Source organism: Fundulus heteroclitus, chromosome 14, assembly GCF_011125445.2.
Source record: "Fundulus heteroclitus isolate FHET01 chromosome 14, MU-UCD_Fhet_4.1, whole genome shotgun sequence".
NCBI lineage: Eukaryota > Metazoa > Chordata > Actinopteri > Cyprinodontiformes > Fundulidae > Fundulus > Fundulus heteroclitus.
In genome coordinates, this window is record NC_046374.1 from 27,982,243 (window position 1) to 27,998,098 (window position 15,856).

General features: G+C 42.0%; 1 protein-coding gene across 1 annotated transcript in view; it reads right to left on the reverse strand.

Moving 5' to 3' along the window:
• The window catches only part of LOC105935972 (cytochrome P450 26B1), a 42,048-nt gene that overhangs the window by 3,396 nt on the left and 22,796 nt on the right, over positions 1 to 15,856 (reverse strand). The window contains exons 2-6 of the mRNA XM_012876601.3: positions 15,203 to 15,427; positions 4,619 to 4,737; positions 3,435 to 3,591; positions 3,113 to 3,268; positions 1,505 to 1,789 (exon numbers count right to left, since the gene is read on the reverse strand). Coding sequence (XP_012732055.1) covers positions 1,505 to 1,789; positions 3,113 to 3,268; positions 3,435 to 3,591; positions 4,619 to 4,737; positions 15,203 to 15,427 — 942 coding nt within the window. The remainder of the gene's footprint in view (positions 1 to 1,504; positions 1,790 to 3,112; positions 3,269 to 3,434; positions 3,592 to 4,618; positions 4,738 to 15,202; positions 15,428 to 15,856) is intronic.

Below are 15,856 nucleotides of genomic sequence, written 5' to 3' on the forward strand. Positions count from 1 at the left end.
GTTCACACTGCAGCCTGAAGTGATTCAGATTTTTTTGCCCATATGCCACCTAGATCTGATCTTTTCATGACAGTCTGAACAACACAGATCGGATTTTTTCAAATGTGACCCAGGCCACTTAGATATGTGGTCCTGAATCCGATACGTATCTGATCTTTTTCAAATGTGACCTGTGTCTGTACGGCCAGGTCGCATTTATCCGACCTACACGTCACCGATACTCGACAAACGTCCCTATTCTGCATCCTGCTATGCAGAAGCGGGAAGAAAGACGACACCCATAGCGGACTACAATGAGGAGAACAGTCAATGGAGGAAAAGCTCCGGTTAGAAAATAGATTTATGACCGCAAAATGCGCGCCAGCATTATAATCCATGTTTACTTCTGCAAACACTGAGGACGCTTGCTACGTGTGACGTCATCGCGTCCTCGAGTGCGCATGCGGGACAATTAGGTTGAACGCATTCAGTTCACGCAGGAGATCACATACAAGTCACATATATTTGGAAATGTGAACGACCACGCAAAACAATCTGATTTCACAAAAAAATCGGAATTGAGCATTAAGACCTGCAGTGTGAACGCAGCCCAAGAGGCTTTTTAGGGGCGCAACATGGGGGCAGTCAGTACAGAATGTAATAAAGCACTTTGGTCTCTCAAACCAAAGTACAACTTTGGAAATAATTATTCAGATAAATTAGAGAAAACTTCCTTATATTTCCTTGTCAGATATTTATTTATTTTCACAAAAATGCATTAACACACAGCGTTGGGGGCTAACTCTACCCATGAAAACGTCGCTAAGCAAGGCTACAGACTGCACCATGAACCAATAACAAGTCAAAAATAACAATGTTGTCTTCCGTCTGATCACACTTTGCTACATTTGGTAAAGTCTGCATGAGCTGAGTGGATCGCTATCAGTGCACAAAGTCTCAAAGTCATGTACCAGAAGGTATTCGTTAGTAGGGGCGTAACGGTACACATGTTTTAACCAAAAAACACTCCAAGCTAGCACTATACTCTGCTATTTAGGAACTTTTAGGTTTGTCATGCTGCTAAAACGGAGAAAGAAAGGGGAATTTTAGTTGTGTCATGTAGCTTAAGCTAACCGTACAATTATTCAGCCTGTTGTTGCCTCCGTTCTATTTTTATTTAAAATTGCCTTTCAAGATGACATGTCTGTACTTGATGTTGTATATTATCAAATAAATTTCCCCCAAAAATGCGACTTATACTCCAGTGCGACTTATATATGTTTTTTTTCTTCTTTATTATGCATTTTATGGCTGGCGCGACTTGTACTCCGGAGCGACTTATAGTCCGGAAAATACGGTACATTGACCCCAAACAACCTGAAGAGAATGGGGCCTGACATGGTGCCTTGAGGTACTCAAGGCACATAGTAAAAACTATTTTACAGCCATCCTACGTGAACAAGCAGTCACTGCGGCTGTATCTGGATGTTAGGGAGTACTGGACAAACATAACGAGAAGACTTACATCCAGTTCGAAGGTCTGCATGGCTGTTCGGTAGGCCCCGGAGACCGGCGTGTAGAGTCTCAGCACTTCCTTGATGACACAGTCCAGGTACTTGAGGCTGATTATGGTGTCCAGCCTCAGCTCTCTCTCAGGACAGAGGCAGCCATTGTGGAGGAGGCCCCTGCCTCTCAGCTCCTCCCTCAGGCGCTCCAGAACCTGAGGGTGGCGGAGCAGCGCCATGATAAGGGAGGTGCTGGCGCTGGCGGTGGTGGCAAAGGCAGCGAAGATCAGCTCGATGGTTGATTCCTGCGGAAGCATGGAGGGGGGGGAAGTTGATGCCGCTATCTTTTATGTTCTGTTTAATATCTTGCAGTCGTCTAAACGATAAGATAGCCTCGACCTACAAGTTTCCAACCAATAAACGATTTGATTTCCCTACAGTAGCAGCTACACCTTTGAGCTTTGGTGCAGATTTTTATGATTGTGGAAAAGGGATTTTCTGTCCCTGGACGCTGGTTTCACTTTGATTTATTATTTTGAAAATGCAGTTGGTAAAAACCCAAGCCGAGCAGCTCCAAGTAGAGAACTTGCCTCTGGCAACAAACCCTCTATCTCACACTTTAGGTTTTGTTTTTGTTTTCTTGGCCAAGCTAAAAAAAAAAGTGGACCTTAAGTTGTGGAACATCCACAACTTAATGGAGACATTTTTGATTCTTGAAAAGTGTTTTCCAATAACACAGAATGTGCCGCAATTTTTTCCTGGAATAAATAAGACAGACCGGGCAGTATGCCTCAGGTCGTAAACGGCTCCTCGGCCATCTTCGGTGTCTGAGCTTCACCCAGTGAGTGTTTCACATCCGTCACAGAACTAAAGGGGAGAGCCTGGGCCTCTGCGACAGGGCCTCCCCAGTTCAGGTTCTGTGCACATACATGCACGTACAGGAGGCCTCATTCAAACCCCTAGCGGGGGCAGTGTTGACTTATTTTTGGTCCTGGACCGTACCCAGAAACCACAAACAGTGAAGCAGGGAAAGAAATAAGCATCCACAGAATTCCTCAAATGAGTAAGTAGAGTGTGCGCCTGTCCCTGACGATGTTTCCTTCACTGTCTGCGGACATTAGCTACATATTTTACCAAAGAGGGCTTGTTTCTCGCATGCATTCATTTCTATCATAAACATTCAATTTCAGTTTTGTTGCACCCTTCTGTATGTAATTCCGTGACTTCCTGTGTGTCTGGCTTTACTCCAAAATATACCTGCATGCTCGTTTCTCCTAATTAAGGTATTTTTTTTTTCCAAGTGCAATGATTAAAGGGTGGAGTCAAATATCTGCGTATGCCACAACTCAGCCCACTCCGCCCACAAGTCAGGTTTGAGTGTGACGCTTGTGGCAGGAGTTTCACCATCCGTGAATGATAAAGTGAAACTAACCTGAGCAGAAAAATGCTTACAACCATAAACATGTGTAGACAAATATATATATATATATATATATATATATATATATATATATATATATATATATATATATATATATATATATATATATATTAGCATCTCGTTGAATTGTCCCTGAAATGCACAGTGCAGAAAATGTGGACTCCATCTTTGTGCAGAGATGTTTTACCTTGAGCTCCTGCATGCTGAGCTCGGCGCCGTTCTCTTTGGCGCTCTCCATCAGGACGTCCAGAGCGTCGCTGTAATCTTTCCCCTGGGAACACAGCGGCTTTTCTCTGATGGCTTTCTCTATGCCTTTCTGAAGGGTGTCTCGAGCACGGATACCCTGCAGGAGAAACGCAGGAAAAACACACGCTAAGCACCTGGCCGGTCACGTCCTCGTACGTTCAACAGAAGGATGTGTTCTGCTCAAAATCGGTCTCCTCAAACCAGGCTCCAATCATTTAGGGAAAATCCTCGCAAGAGGGGGAAAACCGTTTTTAAAGTCCTACCTTCCTGTAGCCGCTGAACGGCAGGTCGATCGGCAGGCTGAACAGGTTGTTCACGAAGTCCTGAAAGGTGGTAAACAGGTGCCTCATTTCGTCCTCGGCCACCCTAAAACCGAGGAGCACCCTGACCGCCATGGTGAAGGACAGCCTCTGGCTTTCCCTGGGGAGAGACGCCCACACGGTCATTCACAGAACATGTTCCCCTACAAATTAGAAAACCTAACAGAGTACGTAACAATTTTCTTGCAGACATCGTTCATTTCTGGCTAAGAACTCTAAGCAACCCTAAAGCTTCCAGTTTTTTTTTTAACACACCCAAAAACTGCTTGCCTTTCTCTTGCAACCATGAGAACCAAACTAATCTTGTATCTGTGCCGTACTGACAGGAGTTTCTCTGTGGGAATATCTCCATTTGTGCAGTGAGAATACAGCCAGTTGGACCCAACCTCACGCAAATCTCCTCTGCCACTAAGATGTTAAATTTAGCCTTGATAATCATAAAAAACATTCCCGCTATTGCTTTGTGATCAATATTCTTTAATATCCTTCACATAAACCCTTTCTGGAAATATCTATCAAGGAACTAGAGCTTTGTGGATTGCGAGGGACTCGTAATGCTCTTCTTAGAAGCTATCTAATCTTGTGCAATCCAGCGTTGTCCCTGCAGGGATGTAAAGAAGAACCAGAATATGTCATTTCTCCTTTCCACGGGCAACGTGACTGCTAAACTCCCTGCAACATGCAAAGTATGAGCAACGTTTTCCTGTTAAAACTGTCTTCAACAGCTCTTTAATGTCTCCAACTCCTTTTCGCTGTGTCACGTGACGTTTACCGTCTTATCCAACACCGTTCAGTTCATTTTGATCTGGACTTTCTGAACAGTAATATTTATCAGCTCTGACAGTAATTGTATGATTTTTGATAATATTAAAATAGTTTTACTATCCAAATTAATTTTGAGTATTAGGTTAATTGGTTCTAAGTTGACCAAAAGGTACAAGAGTGTGTCTGCTTGGTTGCCAATGACCGCTGGGTATCAGCAGCTCTGCCCCGTTTCTAACCCGGTTATTGCTATTCCCGTGTAGCTATCACTTCAGATGGTAAGGCTTGTAATAATTGAGCTAATTTTTTTTTCAAAGAGGATCCTCCACGCATTCATTGCAAACCTTCCTGGACTACTGGTTTACCTGTAGACGTTGATGGGCTCGGGGTTGGAGCTCCACACTCGGAGGCTCTCTTGGATGACCTGCTGGATTTTGGGGAGGTAGGACTCCAGGGCCTCATGGCTGAACACCTTCGCGAACACCTGCAGAGACAGAGACAAAGGCAACTCCGGTTAAAACGGACTTCTACACCTGTCTAGATTTAGATTTGATGAAGTCACAAAGCAACTCCGTCAACTCACGGGGGGATACTTGCAAGACGTGACAATTTAAATCAACAAATCTGGGTTTAGTCAGAGAATAACATGGATAATTACAATGAAAGACATCCAGTATCTATATTAACATCTTTTTTTCCCCTCTATTAACTGTTTTACGATGTTCTCCCCCTTCCTGCATCCAACTTTAGGGAAACCTAAATATTTCAGTTTTTCCTTTGCAGTCAGCAAAGACCAGACTGACAGGCTGAAGACAAAAAGCGAGGAGAGGGGCACGCGTAAAGCTTGCGTCAAGCTTTTCTTTTTTTTTTTTCTTTTTTTTCAAGCTGAATCAATCACCAGTCGTCAGCGCTGTTTGAACAAATAACATTCCCCCAGATCTGACCTCTGAAACTGCCCCCCTAAAACTGTCCTGGGTATGATTTAGAAGTAGAAGAATGAAAGGCCTTCACACCTATTCTAAACAGTCCATCTTTAACTAAATAAATAACATTTTCATGTATCTGACAGTCCGAGCTGTCGGGGGAACTGAACATAAAGGAGCTGCTTGTTGGGTCCAATTTGGCGACCGGCTTCCAGTTCAACTTCCACAGATTTTTCCATGACAAGGTTTGAGTGAATCAGGAATCTGAAGGAGACAACGCGGCACGTCCTCGGGGCGAATGCTCGGCGAACAGCTCCACATGGTTTGCATTTTCTGCTCGGTGAAAGGAGGCTGGAACGCCTGAACAAGCATTTTTGCCTTCATATCGGAGCTTCTGTGTAACGACTGGTGGCCAGTCAGGGCCGTCGGCTCCCTCTGAGGGGATCACGGCGGACGTGGGTTCACTCAAAAGTCACACGCTTATTTAGTTTTTTTCTTTATTTCTTGGAGATGAGGTCTTTTGAGGTTAACGTCTCTTTGTCAGGGGAGATCTTCCCAAGAGGGTGCACCATAACAAAGTTGCAACTTTTACATAACATCAAAATGAATTTAAAAAAAAGTAACGTGTACTTTGTATTTATGACAACAAAGGGCCTCTACATGAGTCAGAGGTATAGAGGGAAGAAAGAAAATCCCACTGGGATTTGATCCATGTGGTTCACCATCAGTTGGGCATTCATCCTCCTATTTTTTTCCCCCCTTACCTCATTCTGCTGTCCTTTATGTTCCCCTTTTTTTCTGCTCCGTTCTTTAAACCCTGCTCTCATCCCTCCACTAAATGAATAAACAATGGTCCACTGAGCTCGGTGCAAGCATGAGAGCGTGCACGTGTTGGTTGTATCCGCTAACTGTTTGGGTATGTTAGCGCTGCCGCTTTTCCTACGCCGGCTGCAGATCTCCGGTCGGCTCACATGACGTGGCATCTCCCTCCACCACGGCAGCTTAAACACAGAATCTGACCTCGGGGAAAGTCCTCGTGTTAGGTTTTAGCTCTTTATTTAAGGAGGAACTGTTTTTAACGTCAGTTTTTAGTGCGTTTCAAAGCAAACCTGATTAATTCAGCTCTGCGTAGTTTCACTAGAAGGGCAAACGTTAAATGTTGCAGAGGTTTATAAAAACATTTTATTTTTTATTGTTATTTAGCAAAAACTGATTAGGTTTAGGTGAATATTGGTGCAAAACTGGGTCAAGTGAGTTATTATTAATTCATGTTGTGTAAAGGACAAGTCAGCTACCGCAGACCTGATCGAAGAAACATTTGAACTTTGCAGACTTTTGTAGTGTCCTGTTTAAATACGATGCAGGTTGTTTAGTTGGTCCTCCTCCAGATGTGACATACAGAGGCGAAATTTCTATACGGCGGGGTATAAAAATGTAAACCTTTGTCTTTCTTGTTTGTCAATGCCACACTAAGTACACATTCTGTATCGCTAAAGGTTTACGCAACTCCGCATGCCGGATACTTGAAACTGAAAGTGCAACTGACAGCTGGGCGTACTTTCTGATCTCGTTTTGGTTATCACTGTCCGACTGCTCGTAGAGCTCTAGAATCCCTTTCCTTGACAGCCTGTCTGATGTTAAGTAGGGAAAAACAACAATAATAAAAAACGGAGACAAGGCGTTGTTGCAAAAGTAATGTACGGGGTCCTGACACAGCTGAACACAGTGAATTCCACACCCTTCATCCAAATATACATATACTATTCAGTATGGTACTGCATAGAAAGTGACACACTTACTTAAGAATGTTCCAGAAAGTAACTTTCTTATGCTAAGAACCACCCAATGTGTTTTTCATGAAACCAGGAGACATTACAAGTTAGGAAACGGTGTGACAGCAGCTTGACGTTATCCTCTGGACTTCTTTGGCTGCTTTTTCATTCGTTTTCAGTCCCGCCTTAGATGGTTTTTAGAAGCATTGCTGTTTTTGTTAAGCCTTTCTACTATGATATGTGAATCATTTCAACCAGGAAGCACTGTTGTCAACACAACATACAGCTTAGCAATGAACCATTTTTAAATATGATCTTCAGGCCTCTCTGTTATCAACAGCCTGTCTTCTGCAAAGAAAGAATTTGGTCCCATTTTTAGTTGAGGAGTATCAAGAACACAGGGTTTCAGTTCCAACAAGGTGATCAACAAAAAGCTGTTGACTGAAAACAGCATTCTTTAAAAGTTTTGTTAAATGACTGGACTAAAAGTGAATGGAAAAGCAACCCAAGGCCAATAGAAAATCTTCAAAAGACAACCAAAAAGCCCGAAATGCCTCTGACATAGACCACTATAAAGGATTACCTGGTTGCTTGTGTAAGGCTGTGAATTAACCCATTCACTCTGTTTGTTTGTTCAATGTGACTGAGCCCTTTGCCTGTTCATGCAGTCTGATATAAATAGACGCGGAGCAGGAGGCTCGAGCTACCGTAGGACCGAGTCAGTCCGTCACTGTGTTGCTCCTTCAGAGGTAACTACAGGTCATCACACCCACCTGGCACCTCCCTGCCAATCAAACACCGTGTTTTTGTGCAGCGTCATTCTGGGATAGTCCAGCTTCCAGTCGGGGGAGGGGTGGGGGGTGGTGTGCGCTGAAGGGGGATTGTTCTGTACAACAGTCACTCTGCTGCACCACAAAAACGTGACTGTCTTATGTAGCCTGCAGCGCAAAGACAAGAACACACACTCACGCACAAAGTTGTCCTAATAACGTCCATATGTCTTAAATTATGTGAAAGTGCTGCGAGCTGCTGGTTCCACAGACATGTAAAGACTCCTTTATTCTTTTCTCTGCCCTCGCTGCTCCCACCTCTTCCCGTCTCCGCCTGCCCCCTCCATCCATCCTTTCTTAAAAAATACTCCTTCCTGCTCTTTTCTTTTCTTTTCGCTACGTACTGTATGTCTTTCCACGCTTTCTGTCGTCGGTCCGAATCAGAGATGGCTTTGTTGGCGTGGTGAGGAGGTCAAGACGTCTGAGCAGCCAGGTGAAGTTTATGTTTTAGTTTCTGCTCGTCTTAACAAAGCTCCGACAAGAAACTCTAAGGTTCAAGTGCCGTGTTCCTAAAACTGTAAGCACTGGCTGCCAATGTGGAGTTCCACTATAAGTGAAAAGTTTAAGAACTGGCCGGACAAGAAGAAGAGCATTAAATTGCCCTTAATAGGTGTGAATCAGGAAGAAAGCCATTGTTAAGTGGAAGCAGAAGAACGTCCTGCACACAGTATTCTAACGAGCCTGGTCAAATTACACCAGAATTGAACTTTTTGGCCTAAATGCCAAAAAACCCTGCATGGTGAAAAACTAACAAGATGATCACATGTGGTGAAACACGGTAGTGGCAGAAGCAGGGTGTGGGGGAAGCTTTTCTTCATCAGGGACATGGGAGCTGGTCAGAGTGTATTGGAAGATGGATGAGGCGCCTAAATACAACACAATCTGGAAAGAAAACCTGTCGCCGAAGGCAATGGATCACTTTCTGGAAGGAAATTGAACTTGGACGTACAGCCAGAGATACAATGGAACTGTTTGCATCAAGGTATTTTCAATTAAATTTAATTTATGTATATAGTGCCAGTTCACAACACGTCATCTCAAGGCACTTTTACAAAGTCAATTCAATTGAAACATATAGACGGATTGGTTAAAGCTTTTCTGAGGATACCCAGGAGATTGCATTTGAGTTATTAGCTACGTTTACACGCTCAAAATTCCTTGATCGGATTGAACTGCATTAAAATCAATCAATCGTCCCGGATAAGCATGTAGACAGTCGCTTGCATTGTGTCATTAACTTTGCAGCAATCCCTCAGAGACTATGCGTGTAGCAACAGCATGGTGGAATGGCCCAGTCAAAGTCCAAACATCAATCAAACTGAGAATCTTTGGTAAAACTTACAAACTGATTCTCGCAGACTTTCTCAATTCAATCTGACTCAATAAAAACCAAACAAAGATTCAGCCCCTAGATTTGCAGAGGAGGTGGAAACATTTACAGCAAAAGGTGCTTTTCCAACGTCATATTTTCCCAATTTTGTCCTATCTGTGATGCTTGATCACATAAAATCCTGATGAAGTACATGCAGGTATCCGACTGTAAAATGTCAAAATGTTTGAAGATGTTAGACCCTGAATGCTTTTTCAATTTACTATGTCTTTGCAAACATCACTTATTTTTTCCCAGCCCCTTCTGATGATATTCAAAGTCTTCACAACCTTTCAACCATTTGCAGGATTTAAAAGTACAGTAATATTGATAAATCTTAAAAAAACATTCCCATTTATATACAATTCATCACTGCATAAGATTTTTAAACAAATGTCTCTGCATAAGGAGAGTTTTTTTTGTCTTTATTTCTTCTTACTTAAAAAGGATCTTGTTGCAAACTAATTCTATTACTTTTATGAAATTGTTTCCTCTCACTTGTTTATCATTGTGTCATTTTGTAACTACTTAGCTGAAAGTTTGTATGGATTAAGACCACATTTATTTCAGAGGCTGTAATAACTCACATTTCCAAAACCTCCTAGTTGTAAAAGTATAAATATCTGAAAATATTGCAGATGGGTTAAATTTAGACCTGAAAGGTGAGGAGACACAGTTTAAAAAGGCTGTGCCCTCTACTGGTGATAATCAGAAACATTAAGTCCCTGCGGTTTGCAGCACCTAATCCCCATCTTTATAAGTGGTGCACTGCATCACAAGTTCCTGCTTGAGGTTAACACACCAGGCTGACGTTTTTATTTTTTTTATTTAATGAAAACAAAGCTATGTTTCTTGTCTCCTCTCCGTTTTTTTTTTTTTTTTTTTGGTGCCTGTGTTGGTGGAAACTGTGGTGGAAAATAAAGGGAAACTTTGAAATGATAGATTTTGAAGGATAAAAAAGGGAAAACGTTGAGGGTTAGGTCTTGACAAAGACGCCACGCGTTGCAACATCCTTTCTAGTGTCGGTCAGTTTGAGCAGTCAGACCCAAACCTGGGTCGGGTTTTAAAGCAACAAGACTTTCTGTCAGTTCAGTTGTGAGAATCCAGCTGTATCTACTCTGTACTAAACTCGTTCAGGGTGATTAATAAGTTTGCATTCTTAAGGGCGACAGAAATATGCATGTTACAGATTTTTGTGTCAGTCAGTTTGATACCCCTGAATGCTTGGCCCAGGCCACTCTGTCTTGGAAACCCAGCTCTCTGTGGTTCCTTAAGAGACTTAGTTTCCCAGCTCAATACTGGGTTATATGGAAACTGGCTGGCTCTGTTCATCCACTAAAGGCTAATGCGCTGTGCGAAGATTGTTTTTCCATGCGAAAACCGCAGGGAGGGCAGACGTACACACTCTGGTCCAGTGGGTCAAACAGTGGGCCAGTTGCTCATTCTTTCTCTCAGTTGCTGTCGTTCTGTTTCAGTCTGTTGATTTGGTTTTATTACCCAGAAAACAGGACTTAGTTATGCCAACAGACACACACACTGACCACAGAATAAAAAAAATGGAGAAATACATTAGCTTGTGTTGCTATCAGCAGTTAGCACCAACAATTTTGGCAAATCAAATTTTGGATTTCTGACTTTCAACTGCAGTACAATTAACATTTGGGGTTTGACATAATTCCCAGATCTGAGCTGTTAACATGAGCAAATTGAATGCAATGAAAGTCAATCTAACAGCTAAATAAAGTTAAGCTAACAAACCTAAAGTTAAGCTAACAAGCCTAAAGTTAAGCTAACAAGCCTAAAGCTACTCAAAGCCAAGCTAATGGCTACTCAAAATGTAGACAGCTACTCATTTTCAAGCTCACATTTATCCACGGGTATTTTTATTTTACAGAAACTCAAAGTTAAGCCTCCGTTAATGAAATTGAAGCCAATCCAACGGCTAACTAGAGTCAGTTGAACAGCTACTCAAAGTTCAACCAGCATTCCTTGAAAGGTGAAGCTAACAATTAATCAAAGTGGAACCAAAGCTGAGCTAACAGATACTAAAACTTAAGCCAAAACATACAAAAAATTATTTTAGCTTAAGGTGGCCATATTTCTGAAGAAAAAACCGGGGGTTAGTCGATCTGCAATGCTAATGCTAACGGGGCGCACAGCTGTTCTACCATGTCAGGACCTAAGATCTGGGACGTCCGGTCACCTTAGCTAACATACACAAGAAGTCTGGCTTTCAGTTTATGTAGGTTAAAGAAATTACTCAAAGGCAAGCTGACAACTCAGATTCAGGCTGATTCAAATAAAATATAATTTATTCATAAGTTGTGAGACAAGTTTAGAGGGAAATGGTGGGAGTTCCCGCCCAGGGTTGCATGATTAACCAGTTTTGATTGTCACACTTAACCTTGTTGATCCGCTGTCAGGCTGAGTTTACCTACAACTCTACTGACTGAAGAAGTCTCTTGGAGAAGAGACTAAAATGTTTCAACAAAGAACAACCCGTCCAGAAGTCCTACCCAATTATTATTATTTTTTTGTAATATTTACTAAACCGCATCGAGCAACGACGTTGATGCAGAAGAACGCTTTTTTTGATCATCCTCACTGAAACCGGTAGAAAGGTTGTGAGTTGAAGTCATCTTAGAAAGCAGAAGCCGCTTTTAAGCAGCTTATACTCAGTAGATGTTAGCTTGACTCCCCAATTACAGTTTGTCTCTCATTCCCCAAAATTAGACATGTTTGACTGCCGCATATTACTGCAGGTGAGATTCTGAGTTTTCAGAACTGGTGCACAGAATCAACATAAAACCAAAATGACCAAAAAAGGGAAAAAGTATTACTGATGAGCTAAAACCACAAAGACACACTGCAAAAACGGAACTAGAAATAAGTAAAATGTTCTTTAAAATTAGTGTATTTGTCCTTGATTTGTGCAGGTAAATAAGATGATTTGCCAATGGAATAAGATTTTTGCACTTAAAAGAGGAATAATTCATCTCCATCATCTTATTTCAAATGAAGGATGTCTAATTATCTTATTTTAGGGGTCAAAATACTCATTCCATTGGCAGATAATCTTATTTACCTACTCAAATCAAGGATAAATACATTAACTTTAAGAACATTTTACTTATTTTTAGATCCGTTTCTGCAGTGCATGTCACAATGTGTTGCATCTTCCGGTTTGTGGTCGTATCATCTTACTAAACCTCAGCTCCCTTGTTCGTGTGCTTGGAGGTTTTATTGTAGTGAAAGTATAACCTTGTCGTGAACAAAGGGTGTTTTCTGAAATGCACTTTATCGCCTCATCAGTGGATTTGCTCGCCTTGTTATCCGGGTGTTACAGACGGAGCAGACGCAGGTGTGGAAAACTTGATTGTCACATCGTTTTTGCGTAGCAAGACGAGACACGAAACTATCTCTAAGATCAACTCTCCTGACCTCACATCCTTTTTTCTCTGCGTGTGTTTACCGTGCTAAAAGCCAGGCGCTCTTCAGGTGTGTGCGTGCGCTCGCGTGCTCTCCTGTGCCTCCGTGCGTTTGTGTGTGTGTCAGACCCCCACACAGAAAGCCCCTCATTGTGCCATGTCGGAGGCAGCCTTCCTAATCAGGGGTCATTACGTGAGGTTAGTCCTGGGGTCTCCGGGGAGAGGAGAAGGGATCAGAGCTCAGATTAGACCCAGCCGACCCCTCGCTGTCCCCAGGCACCACGGCAGCGAAACCGAAGCCTCCCCCCCCCCTAACCCCCACCCCCCAAAATGAGAGAAAATGAGACTGATTTACAGGAAAACACGCCGGCTTGTGCTCCGCCAGCTTTTGCCCTGTGTGTTTGTGCGTCAGGTGAGCAGGAGAGGAAGGAGATTATCGGTAATGGCTCTCATGCAGACAGCAGAGAGGAAGGGACCGTAGGGGCGGAAAAAACGGATAATCGAAGACAGTCTCCTGATTAAGGGGAGAGGGTGGAGTGATGGAGGCGTCATTCTCACGCTTCCATCGCCAAAGTGCTGCTGATAACGCTCGGCCTCAGGGATAGCTTTACGCCAGTCCTCGCGTTCTGAGTCAGTCTGTGCTTTCAGTGGGCGTCTGCGTCTAATCCCACAGCATCAATGCTGGGATTTTCACTCTTTACTTTGTTGACTAGAAAGTTTTCATTTTACGCACATCTAAGCGCTCACGTTTGAAAATATATGTATCCTTAAAGCACAGACTGTCTCCTAGTCTGTTAACGCAGGTATTCCTCATTCATCTGGCTGCACGATATACCGAAAATCCGCGGTTCTGATACTAATCTTGACGTTTTCAAGGACAGCGTTGATTCTGATCAGTCCACATTTTCTTCACTTTTTAATTTAAACTCTATCATCTGAATGTTCACACCATCCTCTGTGAGCTTTTGCTTTTTGTTCATTAGAACTACATCAGTTTTGGTCATGAAACGGATCAAATAGCAGCCGTTTGCAACCTTTATATCGCGTATTTTGGTACTGCAATTTAATGTATTGTGCACAACCTTTTTGTTCATTATTTGGTGATGTCTGCGTGACTAAAGAGGGCATTTCTCTCGCTTTTTTAATTTTAAAATGATGATTTAACAAGGATATTTCTCTGCTTTTTTTGTTGATTAAGCTGGTTTTTGTGTGGTAAGGATGGAGAACTTCTCAGCTGCCTTTTGGGCTTTATTAATTATTGGTAATGTTATGATTTTTATCACCTTCACAACATTGATCTTTCAGCTGCTTCTCAACAGGATTCCTGCACATGTATGCACTTTTGCTAATTAAAAAATGCAGTTTCTCTCCATTTCTAAAACACTTTGAACATGTGATTTCAAAACATTTGCTTTGATGTTTGAGCAGCTGTCTGGTTTACGCTGATCGTGAAAACCTTTGAGCTGGAAGTTTAAGCGGAGGGCCAATTTGATCAGTTTATGGCCTCTGGACCAACTTTGAACAGCTTTATTTTCAAATCTGTAATATTTATACGTGTCAAAAACAGGCCGGGATCATTCTAAACTAAATATTAACTCTCCAAAACACAGTTTGATAAAAAAAAATTCTGTTTAAAAAAAAAAATACAAGACAAAGATTAATGAACAGGTCCTGTTTATAACCGTTGTATTTCACCGCAAAAATGGATCTAAAAATAAGTAAAATATTCTTAAAATGAGTGTATCTGACCTTGATTTGAGCAGGTAAATAAGATTATTTGCCAATGGAATGAGTACCTTGACTCCTAAAATAAGATAATTAGACATGCTGCACTTGAAATAAGATAATAGAGATGAGTTGTTTCTATATTAAGTGTAAAACTCTTATTCCATTGGCAAATCATCTTATTTACCTGCTCAAATCAAGGTCAGATACACTCATTTTAAGAATATTTTACTTATTTTTAGTTCCGTTTTTGCAGTGTAGGTGTTTTGGAGATGAAACGGTCTTTTTCCTGAAAATTGAATGAGGGTGAAAGTCAAGGGGTGATGTTACACATTGTAGATAAAGATGTCATTTAAATGTAACTCAGTAATATTAAATAAAAACAAAATGTTTGTTTTGACATTTTATTCTTTTTTAGAATATGAAACAAGGAATGAAGTTGTGTTTCCTAACTCTTTCTTTTTTCCACACTTATGGAGACGCGGATAAAAACGAGACTCTGCGGTCATGTGACGGCTTTAAATTTTCTTTGCAGGAGGAACAGCCAATGGGAATCCTACACATTCAGTCTGACTACTTGTCAGTATCAGAGACCAATGTCTGACATTTTTCCATCCTGTTCTTAAAAGCAATTAATAAGAAATCTGTATTTTGATTCAATGGTGTCACAGAAACGCTCAGAATATTTTCTTGTTTAGAGTTTTACCTGCATCTAATTAAAAAAAAAATAAGCCACCTCCTTGTTTAATTGCTTTCATAAAAAGCTTCTCTTTGCCTTAACGTGGAACATTATCTGTGACTCTTTGAGCACTATCACACAGTTAAATGCACATAAACAGAAAGGCGTGCCCCTTCCCAAACCCCCGGTATGCAGAAGGTGTTTTAGGCCGCGTGTCCCCCACCTTCCTCCTCTTGCGGTGGATGTCTCCGATGCTGTTGGCCAGAGAGTTGGGTCCCAGCAGCGTGGACGTGCTCTGGGGCCAGTCCACCGTCACCAGCGTGTGCTCGCCCATCAGCACCTTGCGGACGTTCTCGGCGCCCGTCACTCGGATCAGAGGACGGCCGAGCAGGTGGGTCTTGAACACGTTGCCGTACTTCTGTCTCCGCGATGCGTGGAAGCCCGAACCCTGCAGGGGGGGGACAGAGGGGGACAAAAATGTTCAGGCCTGTTTTTTGTTGCGTTTTGAGCCACTACACTTACTGTCGTCCCTGCTAAATGTCTATCAGGCCTTGAAATCAGCTAATCTTTTACTGCAGTAGAATGATCCTTTAATTTTAGCACTGTTATCCAGAGGAGAACACATTTTCTTCATACAATCACTGCTGTCATAGTCTAACAATTCCTTTTAATTTCAATCAATAAATAACATTTTTACTTTTAAATACAGCTGCATCTGAATGAACCTTTATATATTAACCCGTCAATTCTCTCGGCCTCTATTCAAAATGGTAAAAACAAGAGATCATGTCCATCAGGAAGGGAGATGTGTGTGTTTATGATCAAATATGAGGGAAGGGCTTCAAGGGATAAATCTTCCAAAGCTACAGGCAGATAA